The sequence below is a fragment of the Ammospiza caudacuta genome, chromosome 2, assembly GCF_027887145.1.
Source record: "Ammospiza caudacuta isolate bAmmCau1 chromosome 2, bAmmCau1.pri, whole genome shotgun sequence".
Lineage (NCBI taxonomy): Eukaryota > Metazoa > Chordata > Aves > Passeriformes > Passerellidae > Ammospiza > Ammospiza caudacuta.
The window spans coordinates 110,238,672-110,259,728 of NC_080594.1; the positions used below are offsets into that span (position 1 = coordinate 110,238,672).

Consider the following 21,057-nt stretch of genomic DNA (forward strand, 5'->3'; position numbering starts at 1 on the left):
AGCAGAAGCTACACACAATATCCATCATCTAAATGGGATTCCTGCTCATGCACATTCATGAGAACAAGATTTAGACCCCAGTTCAATATTCAGCAAATACCTTATGATCACCAAAACAAAACCCCAAAAGACCTGAAACGAACTTGCTACAGCTACAGGTCCAAGTGGGAGACCAGAAACAATCAGGCTATGAAGGGCAAAAAAGGCTGTACTTTAAAAATGTTTCCTACTACATACGAGAACAAATGCAGGATGTGATGTTTGCTTAGTTTTATTAATTTATTTTTGCAGGAATCTGCAACTTGGAGTATGCACTTTCTGGAGGTACCATGCATGCATAGCCTCTGAATGCTTTTATACAATTTCATCTCTTAGTAATAAGTTCATTCACAGCATACACAAATCTAGAATGTAGACACCATATATACAGGATTAAACAAGATCGTGTCTTCTTTTTTTTAATGAAAAAATTTAACAGGGTTTCACACAGCAGGAAGTATGGATTAGATACACTGGTGCCACCATAAATAAATAAGTTTCAAGAACACAGTTTTTTAAAATTGGTTTCAAAGATACTGGAAATCCAGGATTATAATATTGCATTAACTCCATTGATTTCTGATTATTCCAAGAAAAATATTTGCATTTATGGACATATACAGCAATGAAAGCCCCAACTGAAGAAATGTGGCAAAACTCAGTCATGTCTGGGTTCATGTAAGATTGACTTTTTGAAACAAAAACAAATGCAGCTGCACACAGAGACAGTACTGACTGTGAGATGTGATATCTGTGCATGTCTTCCTTCCTTGTGGGATTTGGAGTCGCTGCAGTACAGAGCACATCAATTCTGTGGTACCAAATTGGCTGCTGAATTCTTAATGTCCAACCATGCACTTCTCATCAGGATAGTCATGTTCACATTCTAGGGTACACCACTGCATTTTAAAAGAACTATCATCCTGATGACAAGCTTGTTTTTAACATATTTAATATTCTCACATTCTTTTTTAAAACATTCTTTATTGTTTTTATTTTGTCCCCATTTCAACTCAAGTATTTCTATTTCAGTTTCAAGGGATTTTACAATCAATATTAAATGTATTTAGAAATTGAAAAGTATTTAGAAATTGAAGTGAGAGATGTATAGCTGGGAGAGACAAAAGTAATTGAGAGAAAAGCTGGGTTTAAAAATAAAAACAAACGTGATTCAGTAGCATATCATAAGCAGAAAGTACTGAGACCAGCTCTTTTAAGAATTACTACACCTTTTCATCACACCTCCCATTTTTCAAGGGAAACACACACATACAACAGACACACAGATACACAATTCAATCTGATCTAAGACTACATTTTACAAAGTATTCCTTTCCTTTTCCTTTCCCACCCCCTTCCTCTTCACCCAAGCAAGACTAATAATTACACCAAATTAAAAGTAGATCCAAAGTTCAGGATTTCTTTTGGTTTACTATGTTCTGAATAATTTTCCACAAGCCCCACTCTAAATAAACTTTTCAAGAGCTACAGTAGTATCCTATAATTAAAGGGAATTCATCTTAATAGCACAGTAAATATAAAATAAGCTTTATAAAATTTCAATGAACAATGAGATCATTTTGAATAACTGAATGTCCAAGTCAGTTACAAACTCTACCAATCTAGTAGCATTGTTGAGGGAAAGCTCAGTCATTAAGGAAAAAAGAAAATACAAGTAGTGCATTAAATCAACAGCATCAGCATCCCAACATTCTCTCTCTCACTCACACACAAGTTTTATACAATACAGTGCATTTTGTTGCCAGCTGACATTAGGGTTTTATGTGCATTCAATAAATATTCCATAAACCAATCTTTTTGGTATAATCTACAATTCAGTTGGGGTTTGAATGGCATCACCTGCTTTCAGAAGGAAAATGGATCTTCCAATATTTAAAATACAATTACATTCTAACAAACTAGAAATATTCAAGCACCATGTCAAGTCTTTACTATTAAAGTTTGAGTATGGGATTTACAAGTAAAAGAATACAACAGAAGGGTGTGGTGGTTTTCTTTCTTTGTTTGTACAAGCAACACATGAGAGTAATTGAAAAAACCAAGTAAAGTCATTGGTACAAAGGATTCATTTTTCAATTTAATGGCACTCACTCGCTCTTCCAATGAGTACCTTGCTGTGGTGGCAGCCCTCCTTCTCTTCCTCTGGTGAAGCTGGGACTAAGATTTGCAAGTCTCCATGTAAGGTTATTGCAGTTCAGGGCATTTTTGGACTGAATGCATTATTTGCACCTCCTCCTTTGAAAGTAGCATCTATTCTGTCTGAAAATGGTACAACTGTGTTTTTGCATGACACCCCTACTCTCATTTGCTGACTGTCACTTCAGTTGCTATCTTTTTTGTAATTCCAGCAAAAACAAATGCTTCTAGAACTTCACCAGAAGTACAAAGGAACAGAAAATGGAAATAATACAATGGCAAAGGCATCAGGATAGAAAAGCCATGAAGTTACTGGTATTGTTTGGAGTCATTTGTTATGTAGCTGATAACAGCAATGCTTCTGCTCATCTGTTTTCTAGTTCTCAGTTTTGTGAAACTGTACACTGACATGCACAAAATTAATACCTGCCTTTTAATTTCAGCTGACAGTAACTTTCTTACCCCCTTCCACATGTGATGAGCCCCCGTCACAGCAGTGTAAATCACAGGGAAGGAAGGAAAACTATCTCTGATGCCTTTGACTTAGTTTTGCTCATTAGTGGTGCACACTGATTGCTGGAGACCTCTTAGCTTATTTTAATTTATTCTGAAGATTTAGTGCAAGAACATATTGAAAAATGCCAGATAAAATATTGGTTCCTCATCTAAGATCAACAGTTTGGCTCTTACTGTTGTCTTTATAAACTGTGGGGAAAGAAGACACCAGACTGAGCAATGCAGTCAAGATGAGTTTTTCTCCACCCACCCCTTGCAAATGCTGCTTTATTTTAAATAAGGATTCGGACATATGATTGTTCTACCACAGCTTAGCATGTTATCACACATCGAGTGAACTGTGGTAATTGACAAAATGATGTGGCTGCCATGAGCTAAGAACAGCTTAAAATGAAGCAGTTTCAAACTTTCATGGTAAATTTAATAGCAAATTTTGCTTTACCGAGTCAATTACCATAATTCAGCTGAAGTGCTTGGCTGCATCTCTGAATTGTGATGAAGTTATACCATAAAAACTCAAATGCACTGTACCAGCCTCTGACCAGTACACAGAACACCCTACTCAGGCACACAGTTGTGTCACAGAGTCATTCAGCTGCCCAAACCCAAGGTCGATCTCAAAGTATCGAGTGCTTTATTCCAGCAGCCTGAAGCATCCAGACAGATTGAACATCACCTTTAGAATACAGTGTATCATAGGCAGATAAGTACCAGTAGGATTTTCAATTGCAAGTCTTATGTTCTTTAACCCATGACAAATATTTCCTGACCAAAATAGAAAGAATGCAGTGTGTAGTTCTTCAGGATCTGGCATCTGCTATTTTGTACAGGCTGGTTTATTAATAATGTGCAAATAAACCTTTACTGAAGAGCTGATTAATCATTTTTCAGCTAACTTTGATCTGGGGCACAAAGTACCTTCTGTGCTGTAAACACCATGAATTCTTCACAAATTGGAAGCTGAAAAGGCCTAAGGAACTGGGTACAAACTCTTCTCAAACACAACCATGGCTGAGCCCAAGTCTTCCAAATGGAATTTGGACTAGCCTGTGCATGGCATATCTCACTGTACTGCTGCACAGCACAGGCTCAGAGGGTTGTGCAGAAAAGCATCCTTTGAGCTTGGAAACACGACGGCCCAATGAAAGCATGCAGCAGGATTTTCATCTGCAACGTGGTAGAATTCATTCTCGGTTTATTACCAGTGTTGACACAGCCAGGTGGGCACTGTACAAGCAAACGGGATTGTAAAAAATTACCTCTGATTACACTCTCTGAAACACTCACACCATTCCTCACTGAGTCACCTCAGGTCACTATTTCAAACAGCAATTTTTTGTAGACATAAGTTACCCTGAAAAAAAGCAGCAATTACAAATACCCTTCTCCTTGTTTTTTTTAATACATCGCAAAATTTATCATTGCATTTACCTGTCTTCTTTTTCAGTGGCTTACAATCTAGAAGCACAGGGAGCCTTTGTTTTCCAGCTAGCTGTAGCCAGGTTAAGTCAGCTCTGGCTCTCCAGTTTTTCTGGTTAAGTGTAACACTTCACACCATTACTAAGAGTCCTATAATTTTCTTTAAAAAAATCAGTAGTTTTGGGTTGGTTGTTTTTAGAGCCACTAAGCAGTAACTATAACCACAGGAATAAACACCAGTAGTTATTTGCTTTCCTGCATACATTCTTCTCAAAATTAATCCTTTTACATTTTCAGGTTTCATTTTCTGCTTTGCTCACTACAATGGGAAGGAATTTAACCCTTAATTTACTTATTTTCTAGTGCAGCAGAAGCAGAAACATCCTAGCACGTTACCCCACCCCTTGCAGTATGAAGATTGTTGACTGGCAAAGGCCGGGCAGGTGGACTGAAAGGTTCCCCATGTTTCCTTCTCTTACAGCTGTTGGCTTGAGAGCCTGTGTTCAACCCAGTGCAGCCCTCTCCTGAATTTCAGGTGTATCGTGGCATTTCACACTGCTCACAGCGATTTAGTGCTGGGTGATTTAGAAAGGTGCAGCTACCACAATTCCATGGGGCCCCTTCAAAGTCTTCATCTCTTGGCTGAGTCCGTGGAGTCTGTTTGGAGCTGTTTTGATGATCTAGAGAAAAGCAAAAAGAAAACATTTTATTTCAGCAGAGAAAGATCAATAGACAAGATAACACTTCTGAAAGGTCACCTAATTAAACAGTCAATCTTAAAATGAACATGGAAACCTCTTCCTAAAGCACTTCTAATTCAGTTTGTGAAATCTGAATATCTGAAGTATTTCACTTCCGTGAAGAGCCAGTTAACTGTAACACCTTATAACCAACAAGAGAACTCATCCCTGTTAGGTCACTGATGCTGCTAAAGGTTTAACAGCTTAAAGCATACAAGTTTGTTACTGGCACTGCAACACCATCCTGTTAAGGTTTACACACAGCAGCCTATTTCCAAATATTTAATTACAATAACCCTGCTTCACCTGAAAGGGAAAACTACTTCTAACTTAGTTGCTTCAAGCAGTCTGACAAAACACATATTATTTCTAGCATTAACTCAGGCTGAAAAAGAATACAATCTAAAAATAAAATGACAGCCCTATTTCAAAACAAGACAATTCTTCCTCATGCCTTTGAAGCAGGGATATATGTACGTGAATCAGCATTTAAGTCTGTTTTCACTCATAAAATCAGTACATATGCAAATCACACAATAGGCCTTAACCCACAGAAACACTCAATTTTCCATGTCTCCTGACACCACCTCAGGTTATCTACTATAAGTAAGGAATACTCCCAGGATGTGGAAACACTGTTAGAAAATGTTAATATTTATTAACATTGACACATACCTAGAAGGTATGGCTGGGATACCCAGCTGCTAAACATCAGTGAACTCACGTCTAACAAAGGTCTGCAATTTTTAACTGCACACAAAGTAATTTGCAGTTGCTGCCCCACCTGCTAAGAAATGCAGCAGACCCTGATCACAACCTTAGTGCAGACAGTACTGAAGTCTTCAGAGACTAACAAAGGAAATAAAAGTAATCTCTTTGCTTAGATGCAGCCTCCTGGCCAGAAGCTGCACAGTCACAGCCACATCAGCAGTGCCTGACCTCAACAAATTCCTGGTAAGGCAGGCAGTGTGGGCACTCACTGCGTTCCACTGCCCGGCCAGATGGCAGCACAGAGCACACCCTTGTCAGCCCACACCCGTCTGGCTGCCCACGCTTCCAACAGCTCAATATTAAACAATATTTATTATTTACCAACAAAAAAACCTGATGCCTCCATGTAACAATTCAAGCTCTGAATACAGTACAGCAGCCCTACAACTGAACTCTGATAAGCTGGCAGACAAAACCAGGAAGCTCGTTGTACAAATTCTTACAAGGCACTATCCTAACTGCCAAATAAAATAACTCATTTCACATTGAGTTTTGCACATTGTTTTGCTTTGAAATAATACATTAAATATTGTAGTGTAATCAAGAGAATTTCTTCAAGCACCACAAAGTTAACAACTCCTTAATCAACAGCATGATCACTGCAATTTAAGGTGACTCCAGCCAGGCACACCATGGCTCACCTGGTGCTACTGCTTTCCTGGACACTACCACCTAATGCAGGGAACTCCTCCCAGTATTATCTTTTCTTTGAGCCAGAAAAGCAGTTCTAGGCCTTCTCTTTCTTTTAAATTTCTACTCAGTAATCATTTTATTAGATTGAGGAGTAAAATGCTTCAAAAGAGGGGGAAAATTTCCTAATATGAATTCAAAATTCACCTACAGAAACCTTTGTGGAGTGTTATCAGCAACCAGAATTCATTTACAAACTCTGGAGTGTCAGGGAGACCACAGGATTACTGATTCAGCTGCTTCCTTTCCACTAACAAGTGCAGTGCATGCTAGGTACAGCAAGAGCAGACACAATGTTATAAATCTTATCACACATAACATTTTCAGGGAAAAGATTGTTGTTTCTTCTGTATCAGAGCACAGGATTCCACACTAGCTATTTCAGCTCTTTTTCCTAGAAGGGAATAACTGTTTATAATCAAGGTGGTATTAACAGAACATTCATTCACAACAGTCTGCCTGAGGAAAACAAGTTGTAGCCAGAATTACTGCACTTATAGAAAAATGTTCTGGTTTGAGTTATAGACAGAAAAGTTAAATAACTAGAGCTGCTTCCTGCCACCACAGGGATTGTTTAAAAAGAAAAAAAAACCTCACTCAATGCAGATTTGGTGATAATGCCTGTTTGTTGACCTACCTTTTTTATATGGCTTTGGTGGCACAACAGGACCAGGCTCTATGTTATCATAGAAGTTACATGTGGCCTTCGGATCAAAGTTTCCTGTCACAAAAGAAAAAGAAAGTGTAAGGTGGAGGTTATTTAAATGCCTATGCCAGTGACATAAACATCCAAAGGCTTCTTATTTTATACATCATCTTATTATGACATTATATCTTAGCTTTTTCACAAGTTTTGTAATATAATTTTAGTTTTCTGTCAATCACAGTAATTTTTAGCAGGGCAATCCCATACTGAAAAATCAACTCCAGCTCAACATTTTGCATTGCCATGAAAACATGTGAAATGTACATCTTCCTACAGGATCCTTCCTTGATAAAAAAGGACTGTGCATATCCTAATCTATTCCTAATCCTGATTCTATTTAAGACAAGTTTCTGATAAAAAAAGACTTTTAAAAACCCTAGTAAATTTCTGTTTGTCAGCCTCTTGGTTGCAACTCATTGTTCAGTTCTGTATTATTTGGCCACAGCCTTTGTCAGCAAGACGTTAAAATTTTAAGTGAAGGATCTTCATAAAGGAGTAATTTTTTTTAATATGCTCTTGGCAAAGTCATTTTATGTCACCACTTTGTTGCTAATGGAATTTAACTTGGCCAACAGAAGTATTAGCAAGCCAAGTTTATTAGGTTGCTACTGAAAAAACACCCACCTTCTTTTAGAGGTGTCACTGCTAATATAAATTGAACTCTAAAAACTCCAAATATTCACATTTAAGCACATGGCATATTAGAACCATAGGATCATTTAGGTTGGAGAAGACCTCAAAGACCATTGAGTCCAACTGCTACCCCAGCCCTGCCAAGTCCATCACTAACCCATGTCTCCAGGAGCTGCATCTGTAGGTTTTTTAAATACCTGCAGGGATGGCAACTCCACCACTTCCCCAGGCAGCCTGTTCCAATGCTTTGCAACTCTTGCCCTGGAGACATTTTCCCTAATATTCAATCTAAACCTGCTCTGGTGCAACTTGAGGCTGTTTCCTCTCATCTGTCACTTGTTACCTGGGAGAAGAGACTCCTTTCACATTATTGTAAAGAGCAATGAGGTCCCCCTGAGCCTCCTTTTCTCCAGGCTAAGCACTCACAGCTGCCTCAGCCATTTCTCCTATGACTCTCCCGACCCTTCCCCAGCTCTGCTGCCCTGCTCTGCACTCACTCCAGCCCCTCAGTGCCTTTCCTGCAGTGAGAGGCCCCAAACTGGACACAGGATTTGAGGTGTGGCCTCACCAGTGCCGAGCACAGGGGGACAATCCCTGCCCTGGTCCTGCTGCCACACTATTGCTGACCCAGGCCAGGTGCCTTTGGCCTTCCTGGCACCCTGGGCACACCTGGATCATGTCCAGCTGCTGCTGACCAACACCCCCAGCTCCTTTTCCTCCAGGCACCTTTCCAGCCACTCTGTCCCAAGCCTGCAGCTCTGCCTGGGGTTGTTGTGATGCTTTTTGAACCTCATAAAATTGACCTCACCCCATTGGTCCAACCTGTCCAGAGGCCCTGCAGAGCCTTCCTAACCTCCAGCAGACTCATGTTTGTGACTATATCCAAATGATGTTTCTTTAAAAGTATCAATTCAATACCTCTAGATTGAAGGAGATCAACTTCTTTCAGTGTACAGTCAACATTTATCTGGAGTTGTCTGTTGAGGCTCCTCAATCTGGTCATTTCCTCAGGCTAGAAAGAAACATCCCATAATAGTAATTGTGGGAAAGTCAGCATCTTACTTGAAATAGAAATAACATTGCTATGTCTTTGTTAACAGCTTTACTAAAAACTGAGTATAGATAAGGCACTGAAAGAAGTCCAAGTGTCTGGCCTACTATTCTAACTCACTTGCCCTCAAAAAACATTCTTCTATTGGTATGTGAGGAGGAAAACAGACAAGTTACTTAATATTAAAATTCATCAGTAAGGTGACACAGCTGAGCTCAAGTTTATAAAACCACACACGTTACTAAATTCTGTACAAGTGGATGACTTGCTACCTGAGTCTGCATCAAGATAATCAAAACCAGAATACAAACTGCAGCCCACATTAACTATTACTTGCTTATAACTGAATGAGGTTAAAAATCTATTCATTTCCATCAACCCAAGGAGCTCCAAGAAGCCCAACCTTTTAGCTCAGTATATTTAAATCATTCAATGATGAAGGACTGCAATTATTTTGAACAGCATAATCAGTTATTTAAGCGCATATATTTGCATATCATTGAGAAACCCTAAGTTCCTGGAATGGAAAGCTTTTTTAATACTAGCACCATCAATCACTAACACATTTTATCCTAGGATACATTCCAGCATCACAGTCACATAATCACAGAATATTCAAGGTTGCAAGGAACCTCTGGAGATCATCTAGGACTTTGTATCCTAGAAGTTTACCAGATTGGCCAAGCTTGGCTTCCCCTTGGTGAATCTATGTGACTGCTGCTGACCACTTTCTTGTCCTTCATGTGCCTGGAAAGGGTCAGCAGCATTCCCAAGGGTCTCAATAACTTTCCTAAGGATCAAAGTGAGGCTGACCAACCTTAGTTCCCTGGGTCCTCCCCTTCTGGCAGACATCAGTGATATTTGCTCTCCTCCAGCCTTTGGGAACTTTCCCAAACACCATTAATGAACCAAAGATTACCTGGAGTGGCCTTGCAATGACAGCTGCCAGCTCCCTCAGCACTCACAGGTATCTCATCCAGGATTATGACCTCGTGTATGACTGCTTTGCCTAAGCATTCCCTGACCTGATTCTCTTCCATTAAGGGTGTACCTTCTTTGCTTCACACTTTTCTCAGGGTTTCTGGGACCTGGGATTCCTGATGGACTGTAAAGACTGAATCAAGAAGTTCATTCAGTATCTCAAGCCTTTTCCATGTCCTACATAACCATACCCCCAACTTGCTGAGCCCACATTTTCACTGGTCTTCCTGCTGTCACCTAGGCAGTTACAGAAGCCTTTCTTTTGGTCTTTGAAATCCTGTGCCAGATTCACCTCCAGTTGGTCTCTGGCTTTCCTAACCTCATCCTGGCACACTCAGTGCCTCTGAACTTCTCCCAGGTTCATCTGTGCCAAATGCTGCCCTGAAACAAGTGAGACATAGAACAGCCACAGCAAAGCAGCCAACAGCCCTTCTGTGCCTTCCAGCCTACACCTGTGGTTATTGTTTGTGTCAATACAGCCAGTAAGTCTGAGCTGATTTGCTTAACAACTACACACAGTGGAAGCTATTTTTCAGCCAGATGAATTCCCTTATCAGAGCCACACACATGTTTGGGCTAGAGTCACTTGCAGGTGGAAGTCACACAGATAAGAAGAATCAACAAGGTAAAAAGGAGAGTTCCAACTATTTCAGGCAACACTGACACTGAACAGTTATCTGGCACATCCTGCACATACCAAAAGAGAAATACTGTCTATGAGAAGCAACTACTCAAACAATAAAATAGCTTTTTAAAAACAAAAGGTAAAACTTCCTGCATGGACACCAAGCTCTATATGGCTAAGGCTTATTGAACAGATATACTTGGAGATACTTTTATTGGTTGGTAAGGAACTAAGTATATGCAGTTCTGTGATCCACAGAAGTACATGCATACAACCTTCTGAAGCTTTGCTGGGAACACCAAGAAAACTGCACACATATCCATTTCATCAACTACAAGAATTAGCTTATGACAAGTCAAGTACTTAAAGTGTCCCCAAAGACTGAAGATTTTATATTCAGAAGTATATTTGAACAATACCTTAGTTTCATTAAAACACAAAGAATGAATGTGTATGTTGAATTAAAATACTAACAACTTGCTTACTGTGGGAATTGCAGTTGTACAGCTGACCCTCCGAAGCCGCCTCTGCATCAGATCGTGCTCCATGCCATTGACTTCAGTCTTCAGGCGTTCAAGCTCTTCCTTCTCAAGCTTCAGCTCCTTTGCTAACCTCTCCATCCTTGCCCGTTGATGTAACAGCAAGGCTAATGTTTTACACAAAGAAATAGTTACCAGCACATAAAAACCTGAACACTGAATTCTTAACTTATCAGTAAGACTCATGAGTGACCCTTCTGGAAAAAAAAGGTGATCACAGACATGCAGCCAAATATCAGTGTGAAGATGCTTTCATGCCAAATGAACTACAATTTAGAACAAAGTTCTTCCATAATAAAACCACATTTTATACAGGAACTTGAAGTTATTATTACCATTTTGGTCAAAGCTTCTTTTTTTGCATTTGGTCTTTCTCGTCTCAAAAATACAAAGGCACCTGTACTAGGAGACAGCTTCTCAGAATGAAACAGCAACCTAGTTATACTAATACTCTACTGACAAAAAAAAATATACTAGAGGTAAGATCAGGAGGTAACACACGGTTCATACCTGCAGCTCAACAGCAGCTGACACACCAGCCCTGAGATATTAGCCAAATGTCAGTCCCAAATTTGTTTTTTTACATTACTATTATGAACTATGGTATAACTTTTAAGTAGTTTTAGCTTTTCAGGAAATATTGTAATCCTCAATATTGTAAGTTCCTAAGGGTTCAGAGGAAAAACTATGGATTTTCAACAAAATAAACTATAGAATCCCGAAAATAAAAAGTTGAGTCAGCTCGGGTGCTTCAGATCTTAATTTTGTAACAGATCAATTTCTCCAACTTCTCTCTGCTGTTGAGTCACTCCCTCATTTTCATCATGGTACTGACATTTATGACTCTCAGTCACAAACTGCTGTTGGGCTCCCAGAGAATCAAAGAAAAGAATTTTGACTAGCTAGAAGATAATATTCAGCTTCATAAAGAAGAGTATTTCTCAGTATTTCATCATGGTGCAAAGCTAGCCAAGTCAGTGTGATGCTTAATCCTTTCTGATCAGGCTGGTTTTACCTGATTGAAGTCTGCTAGGACAGAGAAAAATAAGACATTTGATGTGGGTATTCAGACAAACATGCTGCTCATGTAACAATGCTCAAAGCAAGGAAGCTGTAGAACCTGCAAAATGATACTTCATGATAAGTCACAGCCAGAATGTGCCCTTTTCTTCATCCCATCCAACAAAGGCAAAGGAAAAGCACATACTATCCAAGAATATTAACATATGAGCTAAAAAGAATTAGAAAAATAAGTAACACCACGACAACTTACTGCAAAAGAAGAATACCCCAACCTGTTAGAAGCATATATCAGCATTCCACACAAAAATGTAGCACTGTAATTTGGATTTTGTATGGATTCACCAATTCATGGCCAACAAATAAACACCAAAGAGCCTAGCCAAGAATAACACCAGGTGTTTTTACACTACAGGCAGCAGAATTATTTAACAGAACTGTTCTCTACTTTTTCAAGTAGCAAGCATAAGTCATGCAAGCAGAATTAAGAAGTACAGATATCAGACTGGATGATTTTCCACTATTGTTACCAAACCCTCTCTCTGTGTGATTCCTTCAACTTAACATGGTGTGACTACATTTCAGAGCTTCATATTGTACTCTAGTACAACTCATCAAATATGACTCATATTACAAAGAAGCAAAGTACAGAAACTAGAATGAATTTCTGGTTACACTTTTTACAATGGCTCACATTCCAGCAAAAATTAAACAAACTTGTTCCCTAAATTAAGCTGTTAAACATACTCTTTTCTAGGATTCCTTTGTGGTAGTAAAGATAAAATGCTTATTCCTCTCTAATTTATTTCTATCAAGACTTCAGAGTGCAGCAATAAAAAAAAAACAACAAAAAAACTCTGGTAGGTATTGCCACAAATGCAAACACCCCAAAAAGCATACACTAATTGGTTTTATTTGGTTTGCTTTTCAGAGTCACAAATCTAGTGGAAGGCACAAAGGCAAAACCAGGTCTTACATTTCAGAACATGTTTTTCACAGCTATGTGAAGCTACTTGCATTTTTCTCACATAAATGACAACCTCTACTGAAGCTGTAATAGCAACACAACCAAAGCACAAGGCCTCAGTTACAGACCTACTGGCATTCATTTTTACTGAAGAATTGGGTCTGCAGAACTTCTAATTGAGTCTATGAGGTACAAAACAGCTTTGTTGATGAGCTAGAAGAGCTCAAAAGGCAGTAGGTGAAAAAAGAAATCAAGAACTACAGAGAAGAACTATAAGCTCTCTGAAGTAAAACAAAGGCTAGAAGGAACAACAGAGGAATAGACTGTCCTTTCCAAACACAAATCCAGAAAATACCTGTTGCAGGTTATCATTCTGTCATTATCCAAATCACTGGTTTAAATGCTTGCAGATTGATTCACTTGCTCAATTTTAAATGTTTCCAATCTACACAGAAGATGACTCCAAGAAAAGTAGTTTTCAGCTCAGGGTTAACTTCATATTTTTTTCTTTACTGAATTACCAAATTCTTCATTTATATATCAAAACTATGTTTTATTCCTGTGCAGAACATACATCCTAAAATTTATCTGCCAATCTCTTCTTCCTCTTTGAAAACTCTAAGTGGAAGAAGTGAACTTTTGATTTAAGTTCTTCAAAATCATTATTTTATTACCTTTAAAAAAATATTTGTATTCACAAAGGTTTTTAGCTGCATTTTATCTCTCTCTCTTCTCTTTGACTTCATATTCTTCAATCTAAACCAAATGCAGAAGCCAGGTGTTCTAAAATACTTGAATATGAACAAATACAAAACATTACAAAAATCCACATGTAAATTTATGACCCAGTTCTTCAACGCAGAATTGACAAAACTGACACACAGTACATGAACAAGCTAATTATCATTGTTAACTGCAGTGTTTTAAGAAAGTCCCCTAAGATGAAAGAACAGCAATGTTAGGACCCTTAGAAATTCTTTATGTATTGGAGTGAAATTTGGCAGTTTTTAAAAAAAAATTAGAAAAAACTGTCTGATTTTGACACAGTTTCTATTTTTTCTGTACAGGTTCAAAAATTTTCACTAAGCAGCAAAATCAAACTGAAAATGCATTTTACAACAACCACAATTTGCAGGGTGAAACATTTACCTTGAGTGTAAGCATAGTCGTCTGATCCAGAACTAGAACTTCTCTGATACTTATGGCTTCCTTTTTCTCCTCCAGATCCTGGGATTACAGAAATAGGCTGAATAGGTTCTGGTGCTGCAGAACGCTCTTCTTGGTCCACTAAATTTAAAAGATTCTCAGTCGGTGCTCGACCTACTGTGATTTTAAAAATGGTTGGGTTTGGCTGAGACACCATTACCCGAGGAGACTGTGTTGGTGCACCTGCAGGTCCAGCTGGTTGAGTGTAGGTAATATATACTGGATTAACACTAAATGGAGGTTTGGGTTGTCCTGACATACCTCTGGATGGAGAGCTTGAAGGAGGAGTAGTGGCTGCATACAGCGGGTGCTGGTTTCGTTGAGATGGTTGATTACTTATAGGTGAAGGGCTTCTGTTCATCGCAGTCCCGGGCCTTTGCGGTGGCTCAACTGTAATTTCTATTTTATTCATGGAACCTTTGGATAAACTAGGTCCAGCAAAAGGAGGAAGGTACGATACAGAGTGACCACCTTGCTTTTGAAAAGTCTGGGATGCTTGCTGATATGGATGGGGTGGGACAGTGGAAGGACTAGGAGGCATGAAAACATGTGAACTCTGGTGACTCAACTGAGGAGGCTGAACTTGGTGCTGAGGAGAGCCGAAGGGAGAGGGACACTGGGATGCGGGCGGAGATCGAAAAGCCGACTGAGGGATCTGGGGCTGTTTTGGAGAATACTGAGAAGGTTGGTAGTTCTGTTGATGTGGATATACAGGTAGAGGACGAGGAGTATAATGTGGAACTGGGCCCTGTGGCGACGAATGCCACTGTGTATTCTGAGGAGTCTGTCGTCCTGAAGAACTTTGAGATGTTTGTCTAATATAAATAGAGCCAGGAGTCCCATAAAGATTGCTTGGAATCTGTGGAAGAATTTGTAGAGCTCTGGGTACACTCTGTCCAGAGGGGAGGTTTTGTGATACTGTAACAGTAATGGGATTTGTACTGTACCGAGGTATGTGCATATACGTGGGAGGGCCTTGCATAGCAGACGTGTTCATTCCTGGTTGTATGGAAGATGGCTGTGGAGGTGGCTGTGGAGGAGGAGTAGCTGCATTTCTATTCTGGTCATTCACAAAAAATGGATTGTAACTAGGAGAAGCTGCCACGACGGCGGGAGCAGAATGTGGTTCCTGGACTAAGCAAATGAGCTGTTTACCTGCCGTGCGCTGCGGGTCAATGTGTCCATCGCTGGAGCTGTGCACCAGTGTACGGCCACCATTCAGTTGAGCTCCATCCCCTGCGTGGTAGCTGCTATGAGGATGAATACCCAGATTAATGTGCAAAAGGCTATTTCTGTTCATTCTGGTGTCATCAGGGCTGTGGTACTCCATATACAAATACTTGCTGCTCTCCTGTGCGAGGGCTCGACAACAGGCATCGAGGTTGTTGTTGTTCTAGGAGCAAGAACAGACACCTATTACTGTCACTACTGTCACAGGCACCTATTACTGTCACAGAGCACAGAAAGAGCCAGCACTCCGTGTTCAACACTCAGCTGAGGCCACAACCAGGCCCAGCCTGGACACAGCTAGGGGTAATGTTTCATACACAGGTATTGTGAAATAAAGATGATACTTGCTACGTGGTATGTGAGTAATACATAGCTCACATTGCAGCTGGCAAAATGCTCTGGTAACACTAGTTACACTATGACACATCAAAAAAAAAAAAAGTCCAGTTTTGGGAAAGCAATGGTTACACCTCTCTGCATGCTCTTCAAGGAACAAGTTTGTACAATTAACTACTTCTAGTAACAACACAAATCAAAATAAACTAGATCAAAATTGCAAACTCTAAAGAAGCAAAACAAAAATGCAGATAACATTCCAATGTTAATCTGAGTGTTTACTGCTTTCACTTTCAGTTTATTGTTTACTAAAAACCCAACATTTTAAAGCAGTTTTTATTGGTAGGACAGTATTTAATACCTTAACAATGAAGTCAAAGTATTGCTTGAAGAAGTCCCAGGGATTCCATAAAGAACATTACAATTCCAACCAAATTTAAACTGCCTTTAAGAACTTCAAACTTAAGGCTAAAAAAGGTTTATTCATACATCAGTGAGAAACCAAATAACCCTTTTAAATGTTTCATTTGTTCTGTGGTGCTGGCAGTTGAAACTATACAGACAATAATTTATGAATCAAATGAGAAATATAATGGGGAATTCTGTTTCCCTTCTTGTCCTCTCCACTAATTTTAGCTTAATGTAGTCTGTAAAAAGAACAACATAAATGATAGCTTTTCCAAATGAGTAAAATCACTAGAAAGTGTTCCAGATGGTGGATTTATTTTTCTCCCCACTTTATCATGTAACAGCCTCCATCAGCTGTGGTTCAGATTTTAATTTACATAGTAGCTAAAGAAAACAAATTTGACTTGAAGTTCAAATAAATTTGGCCTTTAGCACCCTAACTTTGTTAGACATGACCCAAGACTGGTACCTTCTGTGACAGAGAGCACCTCCTTCCACAGCAAGTGTGTACATATTTATATATGCACATACACCCCTGCCTTCCTCAGTGTGCTAAAATTACCATTCTAAGGAATGGACATTAATAATGACTGCACTTCTATTTTAATCACTATCACTGTATAAATTTGTATGCATATATTACATATAAACATATATTGCCTTGTAATACAATTTTCAATAGCCACTGGTTGAGAAGTCATATTACATTTCCTTTCTCATGGACTATACCTAGTCAGTCTTAATACCTGACTGAAGATGATTTGCCCAAAATTTCATATGAATTCACTATCAGATGAACTCACATATTCTGTATCTTCTCATTTGAAGAGTTACTACTAAACATGACATAAGAGTGCAGCACTTAAGTAGGAACAGCTCTCACTCTACTGACACTTGTCCCTGACAACTTCCCTTCATACTGAGCTCTCCTTCTAGACATCATTGATCACTGGGAATATTTAGACACAGCACAAAAAATTTAAGACCAGAATATGTGGGAACCAGACCTTGTAATAACAACCAGCACCACAATGCCAAGGCAGCAATCTCAAAAAAGTGAACACCTACCATCAGCCACTTGCCATCTAAACAGAACTTCATGAACAGAGCCTTTAGTTTCCTTAGGTCACTTGGTCAGGGTGCAGGTAAAAAGAACATATACAGGACAGGCTCTGATCTGATTTTATCAGGGTATGTATGTATTGTCATTTCAAAGGACCCTCAATTTTTGACAGGTCTAAAACTCTAAACTGATTCAAATCTAGAGCACTTATTGCAAATGGTTATTGGAAATCAGCTCACACATCTTTAAAACATGAAGTGGGTTTGGAAACAAAATCTATACTTTAAAACATAACAAATATTTGCTGTGCAAAGTTAACTAGCTATCCATCATGCCATATAATAGAGACAGAGCACCATATGTTTCTGCAGCATTATGGGTTCTTTAATTTTATCAGTTTAAAAATGTCTATGACAAAAACAGTTCATCAAAAGGTTTGTGTACTTAACAGTACAGAAGATATGTCTGTCAGGATAAGTAAAGCTTTAAACTGAAGGACTTCCTCTGCTTTACATTTGTCTGAAAGCAATTAATTTTTATTTGTATGGTTTAGAAGACAAAATGCAAAAATTACAATCCCTATTCTGAGTAAATCTGCTCATCTGCCAGGGACAGGCAGGATGCAAGTACAGCTTTCCAACCTCAGCCATGGCCACACAAGGCCAAACCAGATCTTGCATGTTTCTATTCCACTCCTGATTCCTCCCATTAACTGAAGGTATTCCCAGATGACCACTACTCATTCCATGTGGTAACTTATTATCACTTCCAATTTCTGATTTGAGATGAAGGTGGAAGGATGAAATGGAAAGGAAAAGGAGTGCGGAGAGACAAACCACCACCTTACCTAGAAAGAGAGAAGTACAACTAAACCTCTGGAGAGCCATGAGAAAAAGATACCATGAAGGGGGAAAATTGTCAGATTGCTAGCTAAGTCCAGCTCCTTATCCTTGAAGGATGAGTGACTGTTTACTAAAACCTGCTCTAGAATATGTATGTTATGTATGTAGCCATCATCAATTAACATCCTATTAGCCACTTTCTTTGTTATCCATATGCATACAGTCACACATCACACAGACAATGAAAAAACATGAGTGCAAAATAACTTCCACAAACCTCAGTGAAGAAAGACAGAATTTTTGTACCTAAAAGACAAGACAGAAATGTAAGTAGTGGAGTCTTCCAACCTTTTAAAATAAAACCAGAAGAATGAAAACCTATGCTCCACACGTACTACTAAAAAGCGTTTCCATACTGAACTCATATTTGTGCCAAAATAAACCACACAGAGTGTTCACCATACCTGGAGCATGCACTGGGACACCACCCCCTCAGGTATCTCAGGGAAGCGCTGCCGGAGGTCGTGGAGTACCTGCACGTCGAGCTGCTGGCTGCCCTGCGCCATGCCAGATGGAGGATGTTCAGATCACCAGGGAATGGAAGTCAACAGGCCTTCCAGTGATTGTGGTCTTCTGAGGCTTCTGGCATTTTCTGTAAGAAAGAAAACACCATCTTTTAAGCCATCACAATTCTTTGTCGTTCCCAAACTGCTTGTGTAGAAAAACTACTGTAATGCTTTTTAACTACCAAGAGAGACAACGGCTTAAACACAAGGGGGTGGGAATAATCATAAATAATAAATGAATAATCTCAAATAGTAATATTAAAACACTTAACATACCACAGGTATGTCTATAGGGCACTGCACTGCAATGTGCTAGTTCAGGTCTTTACTCAGTCCCACTGTAGCACCATGTGTGACTTTAATTATTGTGACCTGCATAAAATAGAACGGTTATATATTTACTCCCAGTGAAATTCTGAACAGTCTGCAGAAAAGAATGCAGTTATTACCAATTACACATCTTATTTACAACATGCTAGAAATAATAGGCTGGAAAACAAAGTAGCTACTCTATTAACAGGGTTCAAACTCTTTTGTCTTTACATCACTATAAATCCAAGAAGTCAGAAGTAATTTTTGGAAACTGAACAAGAATTAAACAGAATTTTAAGAGCCCTTTGGAGGATTAGAGAAGCATCTACCTAAGATTTTTGTGAAGTATCTGTTACATTCATACTAACATAATGAGTGACAAAAACCAAAGCAAACAAAATCCTCTAAACCTCCTTCTGTGTCAAAATTCTTGTATTCAACAACACAAATATTCTACCTGAACTTCAATACCCAAGGACTACTGGAAGGCAAATACAGTCTGAGTCAACAAACGCTTTTTGTGCTTGTGGCTCATGATCACAGCAGTAACCAAAAGGCAGCTGATGCCTAAGCAAAGATTCACAAAAACTTTGTGTGAGGCGCTGCATGACACAGCCCCTGTTACACATCTATCACCACTAAGCTTCAAAAGCCTTTCCAACACTACTGCTCAGTGGAATTCTTAACTGCAGAGAATGCACTGCTGTGTTCAAAAAGAAAATGAAACTCAGATACCAGCAGAGCTGGTGTTTAATAATATATTATCTACTCAAAGTCCCAAGTTTAAATCATGCTTATCTTGACCTCAGTGCAACTGTGGGTGGCACATGGCACAGGTACTCAGTCAGATTTTCATTTGTTATTTCAACTTCCAGCAGCCTCCAGCAGCACAACAGACCAGCAAATGCACACATACCTCTAGGCACTAAAACTCCAACAGTTTCCTCTGAAAGTTCCTTTATTTTCATAGGCAAGAAAACAGAGTATGTATCTTCAAAGAAAAGTAAAGTGTCAGGTTTAGGGTAAAAAAAAAAACTTTAACAAAGTTTTAGGGGTAAAAAAAGCAGGAGCTAAATCCAGCCCAGGATGTGTGGCTCTGCATGTGGACAGCTCCCAGCTGCCACCAGCATTCACTGAACACCACCTGTGCTCACAGAAAGGGTCCCTCTCTGGCCCATCTCATTATTGCAGCACCCACTATCACATCTGCCACGTCACACACTTTTTCAAGATAAAAGTGACAAGTCTAAAGAACAGTGAGATATGTGAATTATCTTCCTGTGACTTAGGAAATATCGCAATAAACTTACACGTACATCACAACTCATTTCTGTTCACTGCAGGAATGCTCTTTTTAAAAGGAAATGCAGCTTCCAGCAGAAAATTCCTGTCTACACTCACAATAGGGGATCTTTTATAAACCTGTTTTTTTTTTTTTAAATGATGAACAAACATTATACTCTGAAAGGCAGAGCATCACAAGAATACTCAAATAAAACCTGACAGCAATCAAGCTCTATGTGTTTCTAGACAACTCTCCTTATCCCAGGAGGCAAAGACTGAAATGCAGTAATGAAGGAGTACCCTAACAGAATAAATTGCAGTTAAAACCTCTGTGGAATAATAAATGATGGCATCTGAAACAGAAGTTAATAATTATAAAAATTTCATTTGCACTGGCAAGAGCCTTTGCATCATTTCTCTCTTAAAAGTTTAAACATAACATGGGTGACTGTAAACATAACATGTGGACAGAAGATCCATCATCAACACAATCAGTGTTTTTCTACTACAGTCTTAAAATTACAGAAGTTAACTTTTTGTTTTCTAACATTTCCCAAATATGTGTGGTGAGTAGAGGTATAACACGAAGTAACTGGCAGTTACTGGCCAACTATGAATTTTACCAAACTTAGAAACACAATGGGTAACAAAGTTCCATTTTTATTTTGAGGAGTCAAAGCTTCCAGCCTTTACACTTACAGAGATAGCCTTAAAAAGCCTACAAGAGACTCAAAACTCTTGGGGAGTATGAACAAACACACAATCATTCTGAAGTCCTTGGATTACATTGCTAAGCCACTGTGGAAATTAGTTGTTTTTTTCCCCCCCAGCCAATACCACAAAATTTACAATTGTCATTATGTACAAGCCCAGCCTTTTGTTCTACCTATTGTCCAGCATTTTGTTCAGCTTATTCTACTTGACCTGACCTGACTACAACTGGCTGCACATTTTCC

At 39.1% G+C, this 21,057-nt stretch overlaps 1 protein-coding gene across 7 annotated transcripts in view; it reads right to left on the reverse strand.

Annotated features, from left to right (window-relative positions):
• Positions 1-270: 270 nt before the first annotated feature.
• TAB3 (TGF-beta activated kinase 1 (MAP3K7) binding protein 3) overlaps positions 271-21,057 on the reverse strand; it is a 43,852-nt gene continuing 23,065 nt past the window's right edge. Inside the window, exons 2-8 of one of the 7 annotated variants that reach the window (XM_058824722.1) lie at positions 18,404-18,591; positions 14,322-15,453; positions 14,004-14,141; positions 10,814-10,974; positions 8,590-8,683; positions 6,970-7,053; positions 271-4,811 (exon numbers count right to left, since the gene is read on the reverse strand). In XM_058824722.1, the coding sequence (XP_058680705.1) occupies positions 4,663-4,811; positions 6,970-7,053; positions 8,590-8,683; positions 10,814-10,974; positions 14,004-14,141; positions 14,322-15,453; positions 18,404-18,505 (1,860 nt within the window). In that variant the 5' untranslated portion in view covers positions 18,506-18,591 and the 3' untranslated portion in view covers positions 271-4,662. Of the gene's footprint in view, positions 4,812-6,969; positions 7,054-8,589; positions 8,684-10,802; positions 10,975-14,003; positions 15,454-18,403; positions 18,592-18,781; positions 18,878-21,057 lie in introns of those variants that run through there. The other 6 variants (XM_058824721.1, XM_058824720.1, XM_058824719.1 and 3 more) reach the window with 6 other exon arrangements.